Source organism: Anser anser, assembly GCF_964211835.1.
Source record: "Anser anser genome assembly, chromosome: 13".
NCBI classification, from domain to species: Eukaryota; Metazoa; Chordata; class Aves; order Anseriformes; family Anatidae; genus Anser; species Anser anser.
In genome coordinates this window covers 20,717,124-20,739,447 of record NC_139734.1, presented here as the reverse complement: position 1 = coordinate 20,739,447, position 22,324 = coordinate 20,717,124, and the positions used below count along the sequence as shown (strand labels likewise).

Here is a 22,324-nt window from a genome sequence, read left to right as displayed (position 1 = left end):
ACGTTTCACAGTATCTGGGAAAGAATCCCATTTGAGATTTCAGTGGGAGTCCAAGCCTCTAAGAAGGCTGTCATAGCAGCTCTGCTCTACAAGAATATTCAGAATAGAAAGCATGCCAGAAAAAAAAAATCAATTTTAGTCAGATTAAAAAAAGTCAGTAGGAAGATAAAGGTATGTTTAAAGAAAAAAAAAGAAGTGGAAATGAGAACACTATGCCAGTGTTCATTTTGTCTGACACTTACACGGACAGGTAACGACTTATTAGCAAACAATAATAATAAAACGGGCCTATTTCCTCCTCAGAAACATTAATATTACAAGGCTGTGCCACCGTATTAGTCCACAATGACCACGGGCATTAAAAACATCCATCTTCAGCTGGCTTTCCTTTTAGTTTCTGTTGCACAACTCTAAGTAGGTGCTGATGTGAAGTAAAGACTGCGTGCATATATAAAGTAAAATAACCAAAATACCAACCCAGAACGTGTTAGAAAACATTTTGGTCACATCCTATCAATACCCTGCATCCATAAAAGCATTAGCAATAATTCACTTTTCGAAAATTTTTTTTAAATCATTCTCCAGTGCTACCTTCATCACCCACATTGTAGTATTTAGGTTAGTTTTTCATAATGTACTTTTAAAATTGTCTTAGTATCTGGAAGCGATTTTTCCTAACACTATAGTTACATAAGATAAACATAAAGTACTTACACCACTCCCAGCATATCGAACAATAAATAATAGATTCTCCTGACAGGACTTTGATGACCTGGCAAAGCCCGAGTGCTTTCAGCCAAAATCATATGAAACCATAAATCACTCTTTATTTTATAGAATATTTCAAAATGGATTCCTGCTTTCTACCTTGAAAGTCATTTCATGTGTTATTTATAACCACTGAAAACCAGAATGGAAAGAAAATTGCATAGAACTAGAAAATTTACTGTGACTGCTTTTATAAAGAATAACTCCTTTTTAGGAAAAAAAATTAGAATTACTGGCAAACTTGTGAATACACCTGCCTCTTAAAGAGTAATACCTTTTATTTTATAACCTCAGCAGCAGTTAATACAGGCCTCCTGCGGTATCAGAGACAAGTTTAAGAAGTTACGACTGAATATAATCCAATCAACTGAAGAAATTCAAAGGTAAGGGTGACCCTGCATCCCCATCCATACCACTTAAATAAATATTTCAGTTACGGCTGTTTGCAGCAGCCATGTTGCAAATCTTAGCATTTACACTGATTTCTGGCATGATTTCGACAGTGCTCAATGTTCTGCCTATGAGTTTTCCTTTTTGACAATTGTTTAAACATAAAACCCCTGTCGCTGACTTCTAGAACTGTGTCATTCTCTCAAATGGATGTTTTTTTAACATACTTATCGAACAACTCGTGATATATCCTCCTCTGAGACGTACCATTACTATGCCTGCTCTAATGTAAAAGTTGGCCCCACAAAGGGTTGGCAGTAACGAACACGACTATTGCCCAGCCTGAAGTCCTCAAGCAAGCACTTAGAACATCAGCTGTCCAAAACTGGACATTGCAGACCTTCAGATAAATAAAAATCACTGAATATAAATTTCCAAAATACCAGAACTACTTTGAGGATTGATGATGCTGTATCTGCTTTGGCAGACAGTCACCCAGTGAAGCCATTTCTATTTGGTTATTGGATAGCTTGAGCAGAATGCTATAATCATATAATCAGAAAATAGGGAAATTGGGATATAAGAGCCTTAATGAGGGGAAAAGAATAAAATTAAGTAAAAAAAAAAATCAGCACTACAAAAAATGGGTGGGGGCAGAACAAAAGAAGGTCATAACAGCTTTAATTCTCATGTTGTGTTGTCACGGAAAACCTCGAGATATGTGCCCGCCAGTTCATGCCATGTGATAATCTAATTTTCTTAAGAACTACGGATATAAGTTCCACCACAGGAATGAAATTTTGCTACTGAACCCACCAGGGTATTTCTGTACTACACATCCAGCTTGTTCTACAGTTGGCTGTGCAAGACAATGTTCTCTCTGAGTTAAAGAAAAGTAGTCTCTTCAATAAGTGAATTTGCTTTTACCATAGAAATATTGATAAAATAATTGAACCTAAGCATTAAATGCACCACTGATGACAAAAATTCAGTGTGAGGTTCCTGGCTTCACTCTAAGGAAACAGTTAAATGACCCTGAAATAAAAACAAATTCAAATCCAATAATACCACTCAATCTAATTACTAAAATTAACAAACGCACAAATTATAAAACCAGACAAAGGCCACGCATGCAGAAAAGAATGCAATTACTACTGTGCACTTAACACCAGCATTACAGTTATTACAGTGTCACAATTAAATATCCACGTGTACACTCAGCACTGGCTAGAGCATTCAAAAAGAGAGCGCTGAGGACTTTAAGCTATTCCTTCAGAAGTCATTTCCTAGAAGATGAAAGTTCTACTTTGACTCACATCCCATATAGGTAATTTAATACAGACAATCGGCACTGCTGGACATCATTTACCTATGTCTTTAGTGAAAAGAAATGCCAAGAAAAGTCAAAATAATTCCTGAAATGTAAAATTCTGAAAATCTTCCTATTAGTTCTAGCAGTACTCCTACGGGTGGGCAAACGTCTGAAAAAGGCATCCTCTAACACAAATCCTCAGCAGCACCACCAAATACGACAACGCTTCCGAGGAAGAATTTAGCTCAAGGGATTTTCTCCCCCAGCATCAAAGCTCTGATGCGACAAGGGATTCCCACAGCAGGGAAGATCGCACCGGATGGGCAGTGATGTGCTGCTGACGTGGTGCCGCGAAGCTCAGCCAGAAGTGACTTTGCCTCAGGTGAACGCTGAGAAGCACAGGGCTAGGAGCGCGCGATCCTGTCTGTCTGCGACGCACTGCCGCCACAACACGCTACTGCCAGCCGCGTGCCCCAGCAGCGGCCCGCTACCGCAGTGTCACGCAGCGTGACCACAACGGGGGACGTGAACGTCAGCACACGGCCACGGGTGCTGCTGCCGGAGCCACTCAGCCCACCTGCACCGCGCGGCCCCTCAGCACCAGGGCTGCCAGAGCGAACGGGACTACGCTCTACCTTGAACAAAAATTATTAAGTCTCCAGAAGAAAAGCGTGGCAGCGGGTTTTTACTTTTCCGTAAGAATCATGAAGGATGAAATCTTATTTAGGTAAATTATCGTTTTATCAGATACACCACCTGCACTAGCCTGCTTAGTAGCTAGACGGCTTCTCCCACTATTACTACTCACCTTCTGGTTTCCTCAGTAGCTGGCATACCCAACGAACCCAACATCGATATCAATTTTATGAAGCTCTGAGTTTCCTTTAAATTCCTACATCATTACACAGATACCTTTTTCATGGCAATAAACACCAAAATACCATCCTAAATCACGGAAGATAGGCAATTTTCAGTATTTCACCCTTTTGGTTTGGCGTTTTAGCCACTTATTCTTTACTATTCTTGTCTTACACTCGTAACATTCACAAATCTGAACATACAGGAAAACACCAGGTTCGTTACTAAGGCTACTACTCCATAGAACAGGAGTAAGAACACAGAGGGGATCTCTTAATCTGCAGTTATGATTTAAAAATTTATTTTGATGTTATATTTTGACCGTAGTTACAACGTTGTGGAATGTTTCGGTGAGACGCAGAAGATGGCCATCACGACGCTCTGCAGCAGGGTATCTCGTACAGCGTACACAGGGCGTGTGCAGCTTCAGAGAGGTCACAGCCACGCCTGACAGGCGCCGTGAGGCAACCTTACGGTTTATTGGATATTGAGTAATACGCTTTAACGAGAAGTACCCAAAAAGGGGACGTTTGGGGTTATTTGTAGGCAAACGTAGGGATTAGAGAAAACTTTAGAGAACTTAGTCCTCGTGTAATGAGGCACGGCACAGAGCACAGCACATAGCCCACCTCGCCCCGCAACGCCCAGCTCAGCCCCTCAGAGCCGCTGTCAGCGCACGGAACCCCTGCCCCCAGGCCAGCAGGACGCCGCTCCCGGCAGGAGGGCGGCCGGCCCCGAGCGCCCCCCCCCCCGGGCACCCCCCGCCTGCCCCTGCCCGGCCCGGCCCCGCCGCGCCCGGCCCGTACCGGTGCCCACCACCACCACGTCAAACTCTGCCGGCAGGTTGTCCGCCATCTTGGGAGCGGCACCCTCACGTGCCCGCCGCGGCGGGAAGCGGAGGCCGCCGCCAGCGGGGACTTCCGGCTGCGGCGCGCGGGGGCAGCCGGTGGCTGTAGTCCTGCCGGGGCTGGCAGGCCGTGTAACGCGGTGCGCGTGTGGCACCCGGCCCCGGGCGCTCCTTGTTAATTAACAGCCACGTTACACCTTGGGCAGTACCCTGGTCTCTGCTGCATTCGGAAACCTTTCCGTTTTCCTCAGCCCACCGATTAACATTAACTTTTTTCTTTCCCTCTGAGGCGTTCAGTGTTGCTTTCCCTCTTCCTTCCCCTTGGGAAGATAGGGAGATCAGGGCGAAGGGCACAGGAGTATTCTGTGACGCAGAACACCAAAAATAAAAAGACATACTTAAAAAACCCACATGTAGATGAACAATGTAAGCAGACTGACCTTGCATGGAATAGCTATGTCAGCCCGCTGGAAATTTCTAGAAAGTTTTAATTTTGCATTTAATGACTTCCATGGGTTTAAACTAATCTCTTATTATTATTCACTGTGTATGATTATATTCAAGTCTTAGCACCTTAAATCAATAATAACAATAAACCAGCTAGCAGCCTGTTAACACCTTATTACAAGCGCCTTGTTTGTGTAGGGAAAGAATAGGGAGAAGGGCATAAAGCGGCTAATGGAAACCAGAGCCCCCCGCCCCCTGTGGTACTGCCAGACGTACCCCACAGGACAGGGCAGAAAACGTTCCAGCAGTACGTTTCAACAACACAAGAACAAATATATATACAAAATATATATACATACGGATTTAAACATCGGTACCGGATTACAATGCTAAGAAATATATAACAGAGAAAATTAGTAGTTATGGATTCAGATGTGAAAGCAATAAGATCAAAACTTACATTCCTTGTATTTATGCTTTCAACTGTCCCACACAAATGTTAAAAAAAAATCCATTTTGCAGCTTCTGTAGTCCAAGTCTGTTAACGGGGCTGCTACGTCTACCTTTTAACCTGTTACAAAAATATTTAGCCCCAGAACTCTTGCAGTGTTGTATCATCCCGACCTCGATGTCTGGAGTCGAAGAACAAAGCATCACTATATTGGTTAGTTCAGATAAGACAAATTCTCCTTTCACATCCTTTCCTTACTGAGAAGGAACACTCATGAAAATCTAATTTCATTGTGAAAACCTTTTTTTATTGTTTAGTGTAATTCTAGGACTGCACTAGAACTGAGTTATTTCACTGTCAATGTCTTACTGTTTCTCAAGCTCTTCAGTATTTATTCCACCACAATGCCGTTGTTTGGTTCTGTGAATTCCTGTTAGCTTCATTCATAAGATGCAATCAGTACGATCCTATTTCATGATGACAATCATTATCCACTGGACCAGAAATTCTTCTTAGTACTATTTATTTGACAAAATAGATTATTCAGGATATTTAACTGCAAGGTTTGTAAGCCCACAAAACACAGCAATATTTTCCTGCGCCTTCCATTTTTAATATCAGCAAACGTAAAAGTAAAATATGTAAGTATGAATAATTTTTATGAGAATTTCACGGACCTTGAGAAAATGTCTTGCCATGTTTTTCTCTTTAGCTATTTAATTGCAATGTCATAGTAACAGAAAGCAGCATACCCAATTCTGCATGGATGAATAAGCACATTCAATAAAGAAGATTTAACAGAGTAAATCAAACACTGGATTAAACATTTTCTGCATAACAGACCACAAAATGGGCATTCATTTTACCAATAGATCCTCTACATTAGAAACAAATAGAAATGCACACCAACATAATTAAACTGCACATCCTGTGGTCTGGTTGCAGAATTTCCCTATATTTTATAAAACTAGGCCTCATCAATTAGTCACCAAACGCATTCAAGAATGCACACTGATCAGACTAAACTTATTTTTTAACCGTTTGTATTAAATGTTTTTCTGTTGTATGAAATAATTCACAATCCTATACTTCTAAGTGATGATCAGTTTAAGATACCTCATTTAGTAGTTTTAAATATTTTTCCTGTAAGCAACTTTTCTTGCTTTGCTTTCAAGCAAAACGCCTACCTTATAAAAACCTGGATTTTTGCTTCCTAACTTTTATTTTGGATTTTCACTTACTCATAGAGCTACCTTACTTACTTCAAAGTCTGTGTAGTTAATACCTAACTTTACCAAAATGCTTTTTTGAAATATAGTAATCTTATCAAAAAACTCATAAACTATGAGTTTTTATTTTTCTAAATAGAAACATTGAGGCCCAAGGCCATAGAAAAAAAGCAAGAAGAATCAGTATTAGAGCTATGGAGTTTGTAGCTGTCTCAAAATCTGTTCTAAGATCAAGTATTTCCTTCTCTAAAAACAAAAAGCAGATACTTCACAGTATAATTATTTATTTATTTTAATTACGTAGTGTCTTTATCTTGCAGTGACTTCACGTGTGAAATCTCACTCTTTATTTTATTATTCACTCTGTGGATATAGAATTTAATTCTCCTTGAGTACCAGTTTGAATAAGGAGCAGCAGCAGGATTGGGCCTATTCGCTGCTTGAAACATCTATTGAATAACCTGATTTATCCAACTAAATGGCTCATTAGTTCAGGCAGCAAGAAAATGTTTGTGTGTTGCTGAAGTTATGCATGGTTGTCATATAGAGTTTGCTGTTATGCAACTGTCAGTCACTCAAGCATGCACAAACTAGATTGTTCATTAACTACAGGAACAGCCACTCTACATTCAAGCATGTTTGGGAAAATATATTTGTTTACAAATTTCTTTTAAACTCTGATACACATTTCTTCTTCGTTACCACTATCTGAATTGTTCTTTGTCCCTAACACAGCTTGCAATGGTCTGTCTTTGCTCCTAATTATGCCCACAAAACACTTTATCTGTTTTATTCCTTACATTCTACAATAAGACACTGTTCTGATCATGCACTGTTCTAATTCACATTATAGATTTCAGACTTCATACTTGCTAAATGATCATTTGACTATCAAATCCATGGAAGGACAGATAACTTGCCTTTGCTTTGTCACACTAAACTTCCTTAGGAAGAGATGCGCTATTCATAATTTGGGGAGTTGTAAGAGCAAATTGTACTCAATACTGTACTCCTTTTTCTTGGAATTATATAAATTGTTCAGCTCTGGGTGAACACTCTTGTATATGTTTAGCAAAGGGCACTGTACTGGGAGTGTTATTCGGCACGTCAATACTCTTCTATTTCCTTCTTTTTATTTTGTTTAATTAATCTAGAGGAGTTCTGGTGTGTAAAATAAATGCTGAGAACAATAGTAACAATCTCATAATTTGTATCAACAGATTCTGCTCCTTAAATCTTACAGATAATGCAACTGAAAATGCAGACACCTATTTAATGGTCTTATTTTAATCAGAGGTTTCTAAGTTTAATTTAGCCAGTCATCATACAGTCTGTTTCATTTTGTTGTCCTCATAACGATCTCGCAAGGCTGTCCATACTTCACAGATAGTACAGTGGTGTTAGCACGCTGGGCCTGATCTAATCTCCATTGCAGTCATATGAATCCTGTCATTTAACAGAATTGGGATTAGACCCTAAACTGCAAATTCTCATTCAGATGTAGATACCAAATTCCCATTGATATGAATTCCTTTGATACAGTAATCTTGGCCTTGGTAGGCCAGTCAACAAAATATGTATATATATACATATATAAATGAAACCCACCTTCTCAAACTAAGGAGCACTGAAATTATTAAGTTTCCACTTTGATTACTAAAATAGGAGTAAATTATATTTTTTCAGAGATGGGAAAGGAGAATTAGATTTGCTCTACTTCTGTAAGCATGCAAAGCAACAAGTCTCTTTTGCCAATTCGTTAATTAACAACATTCTTCAAGAATTCTGTCAGTCTCTCATTGCAGTCAAAACATTCTTGTACAAACTGAGTACAGAGGAGAAAGAAACAGGATCATAGCTTTGATCAGTCTGCTTTGTCCAGCACAACTGGCAGAATATGCAAAAAAGGCTCCACTACAGCTTCATTAAGGATTTTTAAGGAGTCCTAAAACTACCAGTATGCAGGATAAAGGAGATGGTCTATGCAATGGCTGAAAAGTTCAGTTAATGTTTTTGCCACAGGTTATTCTTTCATGCCTGAAATAGCTGATGAACCTAGGATGGTGACTCACATGCTGCAGTTTTTACTGCTCGTCTCTTAGAGACACGGAGGAAACTTTCTTTAGGAACTGGAGATTAGTGAACTACTGGTAGTAGAATCAGACTGTATCTTGATTTACATTACCCTAAAAGCATGCTGTTAGTGCATTTATATGCGGTATGTGGTGTCAGTTCAGTTTTTGATTTGGTTAGATTACTTCTCTCAGTGCTCTTTAACAGTGACTAAAATCATTTGGTATGGCATGTGAATTAATATTACTGCTTCTCTTTTAGTGTTTATGGTTTGTTTGGTTTTTTAATCATTTAGGCATGTTTGTAAAACACCCTTTTACGTTCCTAATCTTCATTCTGCATCTTTTCTCTCGATAAAAGATATGTATTTTGTAGTACTACCAAGATAGAGACAGAATGGTGTAAACTATTATTGAAACTGAAATAATATCAATATACTTAAGCAAAAGACTAAATTTTTTTTGTACGTGTCAATGAAAAAATAATCAAGAGTTTGTGACAGTGTTTTGGGTTTATACCGTGTAATTTGTTAAAGCAATGTATTCTTCTCCAGAAGTTTCCTGGTGAAATGTTGTTTAACATATGTAAGAGGTTGTTCAGACTACCTTGACAAGGTGGTGTTTCTGGCAGAAGTTTGCACATCACTTTTTAACCTTTTTATTTCGGACTTTACACTTTATATGGCTTACCAGTTCTTCCTATTCAAATGAATAAAAAAAAAATGCTACTTACCATCGTGTCATGATTCTGTAAATGTGTTCAACGTTATTAGAACTCCCAAGTTAAGACCGGTCAATAAATGGCAAAATCAGTTTTCCTACACTGATGTCAAGATAATTTTGAAGTGTGGAATATCCACACTGCATATATAGGACTGTGCAGCAGGCAGTTCCTGCCTAGCATTAGAGAAGAGGCTGATGTAAAAGCCAAAAATGTATTCTGGAAATACTGTGGATTTTTAATTAGGATTAAGCATCATGGCAGTTGAACCACAAAAGATGTAAGGAAACTGTCTAACCACAGCCACGTAAATCATATTGATTTATGTAGACATGAGTTGCAATTCTGTTTTCCTCACTTAAAACAGATTTCTCAATTGCCAAACGTGAAATAAGCCAAACCCTGTGTATTCTTCATCAAATGTGTAGGCTGTTAGATAGAAAAATCATCAACTTGGAAATGACTCCAGCAAAACTGGAAAAATGTGGTATCTTCGTATGAACAATACCCTAGTAAATTCAGAAACAGGTTTGCTGGAAGATTTTTTTTCATCTGCAGAAATAATGCAGATACTATAACATATATGTGCTTGAAACCAAAGAAAAAGCAGTACTGAAATTAAACCTAAGAAATGGTAGTTCCTCCGCCAACACATGACCACTTCTGCGACTGAAAAGTACATGGCTGTCCCCATATGGGAAGATGAGTCACAAGGACTTAAACTTAAAAGTTTTCACTCGGTTTATTGCAAGTTTTAAAGATTCTGGGCCTTGATCGAAAACTAGAAAAATTAGTGGTCAGCTTGAGAATGCAGTAGAGAGCTAGCAAGTTAAATGGAGGAAACCTGGAGAAAATCTGTGAAGAAGTTCCGTAAGGCTTCTTCACAGAAACTGCAGCAGAGGATTAAACCAACAGAGCCTGCCTGCCACTGAATAAACTTGAGGAGGATCCCTGACAAGTGTAAGGGATTTTTACGAAGTAAGCCATTTTTCTACAAGGGTAATTTGAAGAACTGTTTTTGACTAATGAAGGATAAATTAGAAGAGAAAGCAAACAATAGAAGTTAAATATATTCAAATATACACAGTTGTTAACATACTTACTAACATATCTATGCTAGTAAGGAATTAAATTATAAACTCTTGTAGAATATATGCATTTTATATATGTAACAAATTATGTTTTTACAGCTTCTTTACATATTCTAAGTGTTGACTTTGCATTTTTCAATCATTCTTTTAATAACTTCTGTTTCTTTTCATCTGCTGAAAATGACAACAAAATTCAGTATCAATAACATCGTAAATTGGTAAGAATTACTGTAATTATGCAATTATAAAACAGGATGTTACAAAGCAGAGTTTGGTGCTTTCCGTCCTAGCAACTCCACTGTTTGTATATTCCAGCTTCTAACATCTTGGTCAATCATGGTATTTCAGAAATAGCCTGTAAACAGCAGACAAAAAGAAACTGATTGGATATATAGTCCTACAAAGAATATATAAAGTGGTGCAATAAATCAAGAGTAGTAAATGCGTGTGTCTAGTGGTATTCAGTTACTGCCTTGTTTCATTTGCAATATTACTTGAAGCAGCTATTATTGCATAGTAAGAGGTTTTCAGACTTGTGTTCTCAGGGTTTAGGAAAAATGTGCCTTTTCCAGCACTCTGGAGACTGTAGCTCATTTGAAAAACTAACCTCTTTTCTCTGTAAATATTCCTGTTATTTATTAATTTCTTTTATTCATTTCTTTAGGCTTGCTGCCAATTTATGAATACGAACTCTTTAGCCATTAGGGCATACTTTTTACTTCCTTACAGTCAACACAAGTTTTATCATGCAAAGTTCAGCCTCTTACATCACGGTCTCTTCTAATTGATAAACAAAACAGAGATGAAATGTTTATTGCTTTGAACATGAGATAGGAGTAGTTATCTCACTGTATATATGTTTTTTAAAAGTGTGCACGCAAATAATGAAGAAAACATTAGTTGGTCTGGGAGATAACATGGCATATCACAAAAAAAAAAAGAGACAACAAAAAACCCTACAACCCACAGAGTGCAAAGCTCTGGTTCCTCATTTAAGGAGAATAAAAAAAGTAAAAGATCTTTGAGTATCTTTTTAAAACAGTATTCTTCTCCAGTCTTGAAAATCATAAATGGGACATGGCTGAAAAGAAAAGAGAGTATAAAACAAGACTTTAAGTTCTGAAACTAAAAAGGCTCCCTTAGGAAACTCACCATAAATATTATCATATAATTAAAAGGGTTTAAAGTAGTCCATAAAGCTAAGTGAATTGATGTGTCTCATATGCAGTATTTTTACTTAGACTTCACCAGAGAAACCATAAACAAAAGACTATAAAGGCCTCAGATAAAATGAGTTCTTGCAGGCTTGGATTCTTGTTAAGACACACTTATCACTAAGGACTCAAACATGAAAACGTATCCAAGAGACACCTGCAAGTTAGGAATGAATAACAGAGAGGGACCAATTTGCTAGTAAAGCAAGCTATCAGTTGTATCAGTAAGTTAAAAAGATGAAGTAAACGATAACAACTATGAAATGATGAAAGCAGATGAATAAAAACGATGAAAATCAGTGTTTGAGGTTGAATTTGCCTCTGTTTAAATGTGTGGGGTCTGTTGGTATTGCACTTAGGGCTCTGCAGTGAGAGCAGCGATTTGGTTCAGGCTTTACAGCTGCAGTGGTGAAAACTTCTTAACCTGTCTGAGGGTAGATATGGCCAAGAGGAGCTGCCAGACCCTCCTACTCTATTCGCCCCTGAAAGAATGTATATAAAACTAGCTGTCACTTGTAGGAAGGTGATTTGGGGATAATTTTTGTAGTATTAAAAGGACTGTGACTAAAAAGAAAGCCATCAACTTCTACAGCCATCCGTCAGTCTTCTTTGTAAGAAAGAGGCGTGATCACCTCTTATTTTTAGTAAGTACATTTACTAAAGCCATGCACAGGAAATGCCTCCTTATAAAACATTTCCCCCACAACATTAGAATTAAATGAAGTTTTATAATTAAAAAATTCTGTTTGGGATTTTGAAGCCAGAGAGTAGAAATAGTGGTTCACTGATAAGAAATTTGAAATTAAGTTTTGCTCAGCTTGCCTCTGAGAGCAGATCTTCTTTTTCTTTCAGAAATTTTAAACTGGTGCCAGACAACGCGTAGTGATGCTTTTGAGAATTCAGAAAGGACAGTTATGATTTAACATCCATTTTTCATTCATCCAAACACAGTATATGCTACTTAAATGCTAGCTTTTTTTGTGCAGAAATTAAGACATCCACACTGCACTTATTAAACTTTAATTAAGCTGTATGTGTCTAGGAAAAGAATGTTTATACTGTAAACATTATGTGGGTCACCAATATTAAAGTACTTAATGCTTTTTATTAGATGTTTGCATTTTAATTTGTCTTTAGGAGATGATGCAACTGAGTATTATAATATATTTGAAACCTGAATTTCAACACCATGACCACGATAAGCACGTTCTCCAGTTCATGCACTTATATAGAGACAATGATAATGTGTAAAGCTAAAACAGGTGCAGTCAAATCTGGTTGTAGTCTGAGTAAAAAATTATACGTTGGAATGCAACAAATCATAATACATAGTACTAATTAGAAGCCCTTTTTTCCTTTTTTTTTTTCCTTTTTAGTTTTAGCATCATTTTTTGGGGGGTAAGATCTAGGCTTGGTGGTTGTCAGTCCTAGTGGATGGTTACATCATAGATCCATTCAATACAGTAGCAGTTCTTTGATAAGTTAATTTCCGCAATAGCAGAATTACTAATTGTTCCCCAACTTCTGACTATTCCTAGAACTATAACCATACCTCTCAGAGCAATTTTCTATCACAGACTCTCTAAGGGGAGGGAGACTTTGAGCCATTATACTTGTTTAATTCTGCTGTGCACCGAAAATGACTCAGAAACTCTAAAGCAGAACTAATGGGAACATGATGTTCACTCCCTGTTTTTGTACCTACTTAGCACCTTCTGAGTGGCGCTGCCTCCTCTGTTTGATTAAGTAAATAAAAGGAAAGAATAGGTCATATCTCTTCAGATTCTGAAGGTGCTAGATGAACATTAATTCTATACGGCTTATATAGACCCTTATATTGGCCCCTTAGTTAAGCCAGAAGAGTCAGATCCCCCCCCGCAGATGAACGCTATGCAGTTGTAAATGTTGAGGCAGATTATTAGGAAGATTTGCAAGAGTAACTACTTAAAATGGTCACATTCATTTTAAAGAAAGGAAATATAATTGGTATTTGCATAGAAGAAAATGGATGAATTTAAATTTTAGTTGATTATAATTATTGTCATCATAATCATCATCATTATCTTTGTATGTCTAAATGACTGATTCAAAGAAGAATTTTAACACATTTCACATGTCAGTGCAATTCTTTTCTGTTTTGTGCTTTAGCGCTTAGGGTTTTTCATTTGCTTTTTTCAGTCTGAACTTTTCATGGAAGCTATTGTAATCTTTTTAAAAGGTGGAAAGATGTTTCAAAGGAAGTCAAATCAAGAAGTATTGCATATGTTCATTTAATTTTTCAATAAAATATAATCAAATTGTACAGAAAAAAAGGGTAAACCGATACTGTGTGATGGCACTTCAAAATGCTCCTAAGAGTTTCTGAACAGTAATATTCTACCTGAGCCTGGCCTGCTTGACCAGATATAGGATTTTAAATAGGGTTAGTTATGTGAAAATTAGTTAAGTGGTAGGGCATTCAGACAAAGATACCATTCAAAAAGTTCATTAATAAATTGGAACTGCATGTAGATCTTGTGTTCCTAGAGATATACAAAGTTACTAATCTTTTTCCTATTTAAATTATGCACTTATTGATAGAGGTGGTATTTAATTATGTATTCCATGTTGTTGTTACTACAGTGAAAAGCATGTCTTCCACCAGTAGGCCTATATTGTGTGAGTTTATCAGTATTGACAATTATGAAGGGTTCAGATCAACAAAATGTGTAGGTGAAAGCAGTTTCGTTCTTACTGAGTTTATATCACATCAAAACACAGAGGAGCAATCAAGACTACAAAGACCTTATGCTGTGCGTAGTAATACAAATAAAAGTTTTGTAGTTGCTGTTTGCCTGGTAACTGAAATTGTAGTGAAAAGAATGCATTTCGCAACAGAGGATCATCACAGCTGATGTGACAGCTAGAATTCTTGATGCTTGGCATCTTTCATAAATGAGGACTTGGTTTTCCCATAATTTAAACTTTAGTGTTAATTCATTTTATTTGGTTCCTTCACTCTCCAAACTTTTAATGGAATCTATTATCAACATAAAGATAAAATAATTCTTCAGAACTAAAAATCACTTATCTCCCTACCACGAAGTAGAAGACCAACGATGTGTAGTTGGCTCCGTGTACATACATAAACTGGAAGCTAACGTTTTACTTTATGCTGTCCTGTAATGAGGCACAAAGTTTACAGTGGCAGATAACTCCATAATATCAGGAATTTAAGCTTCCCTTATACAGTTGTTTATGTACTGAGTACATCTTTCTTGGGAGGTCGTAAAAGGCTGTAGCTAAACAATAGAATTGGATGCAACATTAAATAACATACATTAATGTCCAGGGTGTACCATTATGTGTACGAAATACAGATGGGTTCTGCCCCTTGGTAGTCTGATGGCATTAGGGTACACTGCACACTGGTGTCCACTACTGATTTGTACTCCTGTGGGTCCCGTGTGGCAGGCCAGATTTAAATCTATATCCTACATTTATATTTTATGAAAAAAGTTATTCAAATCCCAAGGTCTATATTAAAATATGCTCTATTCTATATCTATAGTCTTTGTGAAAAAATACGAAGAACTTGTCATTTAAAATAATAATAATATATAAAATAATAGTATGTTTAAACTAATGATGGGTATAATTTAATCAAATTACAGCACCTCTCTCTAGAAAAATTCTGCAGAAATTTATTTGTTTTACGGTCTTCCTGGGTGCAAGATACCCTAAAATTCATGACATGATAACACTTTTTATGAAAAAGTATGACCGAGAACTATCTCAAAGTGGCAAAAAGGTTTCAGGACCAGGTTCACTCCTTATGGAGCTTGAAAAATAGATCAGAATACTGAAGGAAAGACTTTTAAAAAATCTGTGGGAAATTAGGAGTCGCTAGTCCTACAGATGACTGGCCTTAATTTTGCTTTTTGCTCTGTACACACTAGACTGTCTTCTACAGAGGTATTTAGGATTTGTGTTCTTCTAAAGAAGAAGCAGAAGGTAGAACGTCCTGGACTTTATCAACTACTAACAGTATTCCAAATGAGAGTATTCATAAATTTGTTAATTTGCATTCTAAATGGAATGTCTCTAACCTTCCTGAGCTTGTGTTTTAGGGATTGAAGGGTGAAAATGACATCTACCACCTCAACCAGTTTGGACCAGTTCCATTGATTTTAACTCAAAACTTGTTATCGATTTCAGTAAGAACTGGCAACATAGATTGAGGCTACTGCATGACTTTCAGAAGAAATGTAGTATTTATGAAGCCAGTAAACAGAAATTCTGTACAATGCAAAATGCCCATTGATGCCCATTTCCAGCAACAAGATTTCTATTAGTTTGAGAAGAGCAGAACTTTGAAATGTCTGGTAGTATGTGTGGTGAAAATACATACAGAAATACAGAAGCAGGCCCAAATTTTGAATACTAAAATCTTATCTATGTTATTAAGTATTTAAATCTTTATTATCTCATTAAGTTTTAGACATTAAAAATACTGAAATAGCTATGTTGTTTTAAAATATGGTAATTTCTTAATGTTTACTCTCACGTTTATAAAAGATATGTAGTCTAGAGTGATGTAGATCAATTATCCCTGTATGTGTGAAATGCTGTAAAAAGATCAATGAGACCTGAACACAAGGAGGCATCTTAGGATAACAGCTGCAGATGCATGCATTCTCTGGGAAAAACAAAACAAATGAATACACACTGCTCACCTTTTATGTTTTGCCCTTCCCCTGCCCCCCAAAATCCCTGCCATTATTCTTTCCAACTGTTAAGTGCATGAAAAACCAAACCAAACCAAACCAAACCACAACAAATAAGGACAGGTAGCAGTCCATGTATCAGTACAGGCAAAGTACACTAAATGGTCACTCTTAGAGCTAAGACCAAATGAATGCTCTGCATTCGGTTTTGAGATTTGTTCTTGATGGGACTTAATGGTCGGAGTACACTTTCAACCAAATGCTGTATATTTAATGGCTCTATGGAAAACTGCAACTACATACCTTTACTAAGATGAGCTCAAGATAATTACTTACACAATATTAATAATTCTGCCAATTGGATTTCCACAAAGTAGATTCAATAAAATACTAAAAATATTTATTCAATAAATCAATTACACTTCTGATTGAGTCTGGATAGCTATAAATTATTTTCTCATTGATGAAATTTTGTTTATGAAAACCTATTTTCATGGAAAGAGCTCTTAAGATCTTTATTGGAAAGTACTTTGCTGTTGGGCAGAAGATATGAGAATTAATGAAATGTCCACAGAAGCCTTGTAAGTTTATAATAATAATAATAATAATAATAATAATAATAATAATAATGTATTTTTTTAATTGTTGCTTGAGGTAGAATGCAATGTCCATGCTTAATAATGCCAAAAAAATGTAAAGAAAAATCAAATACCTTCTTATCCCACTAGATGGTGGTGCCTTCAGATTAGGGTTGCGATACTTGAACAGACGGTGCCGGAAAATTTTTGCTTTCTTTAGCTGACCTGCAAGTATAGAGAATGAGAGATGAGGTTAATCTTGTTCCTCTAGGGACATTAACAAGCATTCAGGTATAATGACTTACTAAATATATTTGAGTACGTATTATTGTGTTCATAGTACATTTTGTTTTAAAGTGTGTTTTAACTTCAGTATATATCTAATGGCATTAATTTTTCTCCCTGAAGAAGAAAAGGTGCAAACAATATTAAACTTTAATGATGATTGTATCTCACATAAAACAGCCTTATTATATTAAAGGTCCTGGCTTTGCAGTTTTACTGTCCTCTATCCTCAATCAAAAACAAAATCCAGATTAAAGTAGCGAATCATTAACAACTGAATCTTTTGTTTATTTCAGTTGAATTATCTTAAAGTACCACCCACGTTTTGATACAACAAACATACCACTCGCTCTCATGGAGAGCAGTATTTACACATCTTTTAGACAAAAAGTTACTGTCTAAGCATCAACGGGCACATCTCTTCCGTTATAAAAGTCAAGTACAATTTTAATGAATAGGAAGAGTAGATGGAATCTGGTCTGAGAGGGTATTTTTGTGTTTTAATTTTCTTAAGTTCCTCTAGAAAATGGTCAAATTCTTCACGTGTCAAGTGAAGCTTGAACTGCTGAGTTCAGTGCAGACTGTGACCTGCAGTGCTCACCTCTAGGGCTGTGTCTGCTGAGGACTGTCCAAAAGAGCAGGCTCAAAATCACACCCAGCCATGGCGCAGAGAGCAAGCCTGCAGGTGCAGCCTCACCCACTGCTGAAACATTAATGCTAGAGCATTCAGAGTATTAGATGTATAAACGTTGCCAGTGAGCTAGCTTGCTGGCTGCACACAGCAAGCCTAGAGTTTAGTGCGTACGCAGCAACCCACGTGGACAAATTGCTGCACGCACATGGTGGCTCTAGATAGCACTCTCTCAAATTTGTATAAAGGTGGACAGTGATTTCTGATTTTGCTTTTGAGCTTCCTGTTGAAAGCAGTTCGTGAGACTTGCACTGAAAAGACTGAAATGATTCTTAATTGTTTTAATTTTCCTTAGGTATTATGTTGTGCATAGTATAAAATATGACATAGTAGTATAAAAAATTAAAAGCTGTTTCATGGATGAAGAACGTAGGGCAAGATAAGCCCTAGCATTAGGCTTTCCGACTGTTCTTTTTAAAGATGATGTAATGGTAAAGAAAAAATAAGGATGTCCATTACTATCTTGGAAAAGGCAGCGTTAATAAGAATCTCAGACCTATTCTGCAGCCCGTAACTGGTGTTACTTAGTGGATTTTACTTCACATCAGCCTGCTTCTAGGTGATTACCCAACTGATAATACCTAGGGTCATTAAAAAAAATGTATTTTTTTCTGTATGTTTCTTTGCATTTATTCCCTTCCTCATATTCTACTCTGTTACTTTTCAGTTCTCATCTTGGCAGTAACTACTCAGTTTTCTATTTCCTCTGCAAATAACGTACATCAGCACGAGTAGCGTCAAAGTGCTGAGATATGCCAAATGAGTGTTTTTTCCAAGCAAAGACACGGACCCAAAAGCCCAGATGCTTCCACGTAAGAGCGTCCACTGCTGAAACAGGCTTAAGCTGTTACTCTTTAATGAGTGCCTGGTAAGGGCATTCCTTTGCAAACGCAGAGGAGCAAGGCAGAAAAACGGATAACAGAAATGAACGTGGATGCTTGGTTATTCTATAAGGCGTTAATTATTTTGCATGTTGGAGCCTTCCCTGACTGCACCAAGAGAGAAGAGCCACTCTTACCTTCTGTAACAAGGCAGGCAGGACTTCCTAAAAGCCCAGAGAAGCAAAATTCACTCCAATCATTGTTGCTCTCTGCCATTAGGGGGTTGAAATGCAGCATTTGCCAAGAGTGCAAGTTCCTTTATTTGATCTCTTTCAATTGTACCAGTATAACTGCCAATCACAGGAAATACCTCTAATAACTCTTCCTTTTACTTAATAAGGAATACCACATCTTTAAAACATTAGAAACAGATGTCACTGCATTACTTCACTGCTGATGTATGTAATAGAAATGACACACTAATTAATTTAATGCAGTATAAATGTACTGATTATTTATCATGGCTGACAATAAAATTATGAAAACATTCAATTACAATCAGTGGTAATTCATTATTTATTGATTCTGCATTATGCACGCATTAATACAATACATTTAATTATATAAGAGAAGGGATCATTTTTCTATTGATACTTAAGACATTTAGACTCATCAGTTTCATTTAAAATCCTTGATGTTTAGGTGGGAAGTTTTAATCCACACTTCCAAAAAAAACTCGACTGAAATGTCAGAAATAAATTGAATACAAGTGCCAAGTACCAGTGCATCTAGAAAAATGTGGGTAATAAAAATGACATACTAATTTCAATCCCTTCATTTTTTTGTATCGGTGGCCTACGTTTGTTAATATAATCATGGTTACTCTTTCCCTTGAAAACCAAGGGCATTAAACACTAATCTAGCAAAACAAAACGCTTTCTCCTCCTTTTAAAACCTGTGCTCAGAATTAGCTACATCAGTCGCTTGCATGTTCATGATAGAAACTCAAAGACTGCCTTAGATCAGGCCCCGAGCAATTTTTTTTTGTTCAGGACTAAGAGAGTATCATCATCACTAGGGCTCCAGTCAGGCCGCAACTCCCAAAAACGGTGTTTCATTTCATTATGGTTTGGGAGAACTGTAAATAAATCTTTTTTTTTTTTTTTGTCCTTCATTTTGGGTCCCCAGTTGCCTCTGACCCTCTTAAGTCTACATTCACATTTACGTCTCAGAAACCTCCAGGTATGAGGGGGAGATCCAAGATCTTTGCTAAAATCATTTTCTTGATAATCTCACGCTGGACATGCCTCTATCAAGTCTGCAAAACTTCTTTATACAAAAAAAAGGGGGGAGGGAGAGAGAGAGGGAGAAAGAGAAATAGTGAGAAAGAGGAAGAGAAGGAGAGGGAAAACAAGAGAGAGATATCACCATTTATGTTAACCTAATAAATCTACAGAACTCATTTTTAAATTTTCCTGCCTCAGCTTTGGCTACAGCAAACTGAGATGCAAGACAAACATTACTACTGAGCCTTCCAGTCTTCTAGAATGAAAATTATTATTTTTAGTTATTTCCTTATTATTTTACTTCAAAAACTGCCCTTTATTTTTCATCATTGTCTTCTAGTCAGTTGCATCACCTGTCTGTTCACCTACAGGATCAGCGTGAGCCACTAGCCACATTTCTGCCAGCTGGCAACAAGTGATTTACAGAAAGCTGTTGACTGGCCCTATCTGGAAGGACCGGGGCTTTTCTCTCTTCTGTAGCGTCAGAAAAAAGAGCTCTTTAACATTTCAATCCAATGGGGCATATGTAATGATGATAAAAACAAAAGCAAACAAATAGAACCTTTGCTCGATATTTTGCCATATGTACATGGCCAATTTTTGCAGATAATATACAATACGTTAATATTTCTATGGCTGACGGTGTTAAAAAACTATTTTGCACACCAGTCTAAAATCAACAAAAATATTTAAACTTTAAGTTTAAAGAAATATTCTAAAATACTTATTTAAGCTATAGGGAGACGTACAATCGAATTGCATACTGCTGGACTCCATTCAAATAAACCATCTGGACACTTTATAAATGACAAGATATTACTGTATGATTGTTAGGCTTTAGTAACTTTGCCTTGTTCTGAAATAAAATTACAGCGAAATAAAAATATTCAATGATGTAGTTGATTTGTATATGCTTAGCTGAACTGGACAGCTGCCTGGTATTAATTCTCAAACCTTGAGCATTTTCTTAGTTTAAGAGCAGTTCTTCTCTCCATGGATAGTCACCTCTCAAGGGTACTGTTTTTACTACAGCCTTTATGATTTTATATTGCTTCATGCCACTCCAACTTGCTGGGTGCCGATGCGCAAGGCTTCCTCTGGCCTTGCAAAAATTCAGTCTTATTTAGAAATATGTTTAGCTTATGGAAGACATTAAAGTCAAAAAGGCAAAAGAATTCTCACAGTGGAATTTGATTGTCACATTAATCTCAAAAGTAAAAAATGTCTTCAAAAGGGCAAAGCCAATGAGAAATGCTTAAACCTGATTTATTAAATCTCCTAATGGCAATTATGCCCTGTAAATTAAGCCCCCAAAGTTTCTATTTAAGTCAGTTACTTGCTATTTCTATCATTTCTGGTACGTAAAAATCCCAGGTAAGTTCAGGGCTAAATCACACCAAACTTTTTGCCCAAGTAGGTAGCCCCTGCCTCACAGAGCTTTCAGTCTAAGGTTCTGACCCTAGAAAGTTACGAAATCTGAGCATTCTCACTGAAAAGTATTAATTTTATGTGAAGTTTTTCATTTCACCCTAGGTTACGTGAAAATTCTGCCTTAGTCTTGGCCAGCTAGACGAGGGGCCTAAAACGGGCAGAGGCCCTTCCTCGAATACACGCACCATCGATGGGGAGAAGACGAGGTTTCTCCAGAGAGCAGATCACTTAACAAATACAGCAACTTAGCAAGCAGTCATCTCCCTTCATCTAAAATGGGATTCCTCATAATGCAAAAACGTTAAGTTTTTGCACAAAGGGTTGCCTAAATGAGCAGGCACAACAAAAGGAGGGAGAAGATGGCACATACAAGCATTGCCTGCTCCTGGAAATAGTTGCAATGCTCCGCTGGCACCCACTTGTAAGCTGTGTTTCTACTTTCCTGCTTGCTTTGCTTACGGAATGCTTCAGGAGGAAGGAAAAAAAAAAAAAAAAGTTGAAGGAGTAGGGAAGAAGGGAAGATGAAAAAAGAGTGAGAAAACGTGCAAAGGAGCAGGAAGCAAGGATGCTGGTACAAAGGACGAGCGGGAGGAGCGGTGTAACCTAGGTGCAGCGGGAAAAGCTGCTCAGCGCTGTGCCCTGCCCCGGCTGCCAGGTGTGTGTCAGGCGGAGCGCCCCGCTCTGACGCTTTTATGGGCACCCCCTGGGGCCGCTCGCTGCGGGCGGTGGGCGCCCGGCAGCCCCCCGCCGACTGACCTGCTGCGGGCCGGGCCCAGGGCCGGGCCGGGAGCCCTCAGGCGCTGGGTGCCGTTCGCACGGCGCGTCCGGGCCGGCCTCCTCCGGGCGGACCCGCAACGGGAACCGCGCCGCGCCTCGTCCCGCCGGCCCCGGCAGCGTCACGGAGCCCGGCCCCCCGCCGCCACCGCCGCCGCCCCGCTCAGGGAGCCCGGGGACCACCTGCGGCGCCCCGCCTCGCCCTCCGCGTCCCCTCGGGGCCGCCCCTCCCGGCCCGGCCAAACTTTCCGAGCACCACCGAGGGCGAGCCGAGACTTTGCGGGAGCGGCGCGGGGCAGCGGCCGCCCCTCCCGGCCCCCCCCCCCCCCGCGCGCTCCGTCCCCTCCTCACG

General features: G+C 38.2%; 1 protein-coding gene and 1 long non-coding RNA gene across 2 annotated transcripts in view; both read right to left on the bottom strand.

Moving 5' to 3' along the window:
• CHM (CHM Rab escort protein) overlaps positions 1-4,288 on the bottom strand; it is a 62,924-nt gene extending 58,636 nt beyond the window's left edge. The window contains exon 1 of the mRNA XM_083797658.1: positions 4,135-4,288. Coding sequence (XP_083653784.1) covers positions 4,135-4,183 — 49 coding nt within the window. The 5' untranslated portion in view covers positions 4,184-4,288. The remainder of the gene's footprint in view (positions 1-4,134) is intronic.
• A 3,474-nt stretch (positions 4,289-7,762) lies between these two features.
• On the bottom strand, positions 7,763-22,269 carry LOC310880999. Its single transcript, XR_014572037.1, has 3 exons — positions 21,955-22,269; positions 16,819-16,909; positions 7,763-10,541 (listed from the first exon to the last, which is right to left on the bottom strand). It is a non-coding gene; the product is annotated as an uncharacterized lncRNA (long non-coding RNA).
• Between the last annotated feature and the right edge of the window lie 55 nt (positions 22,270-22,324).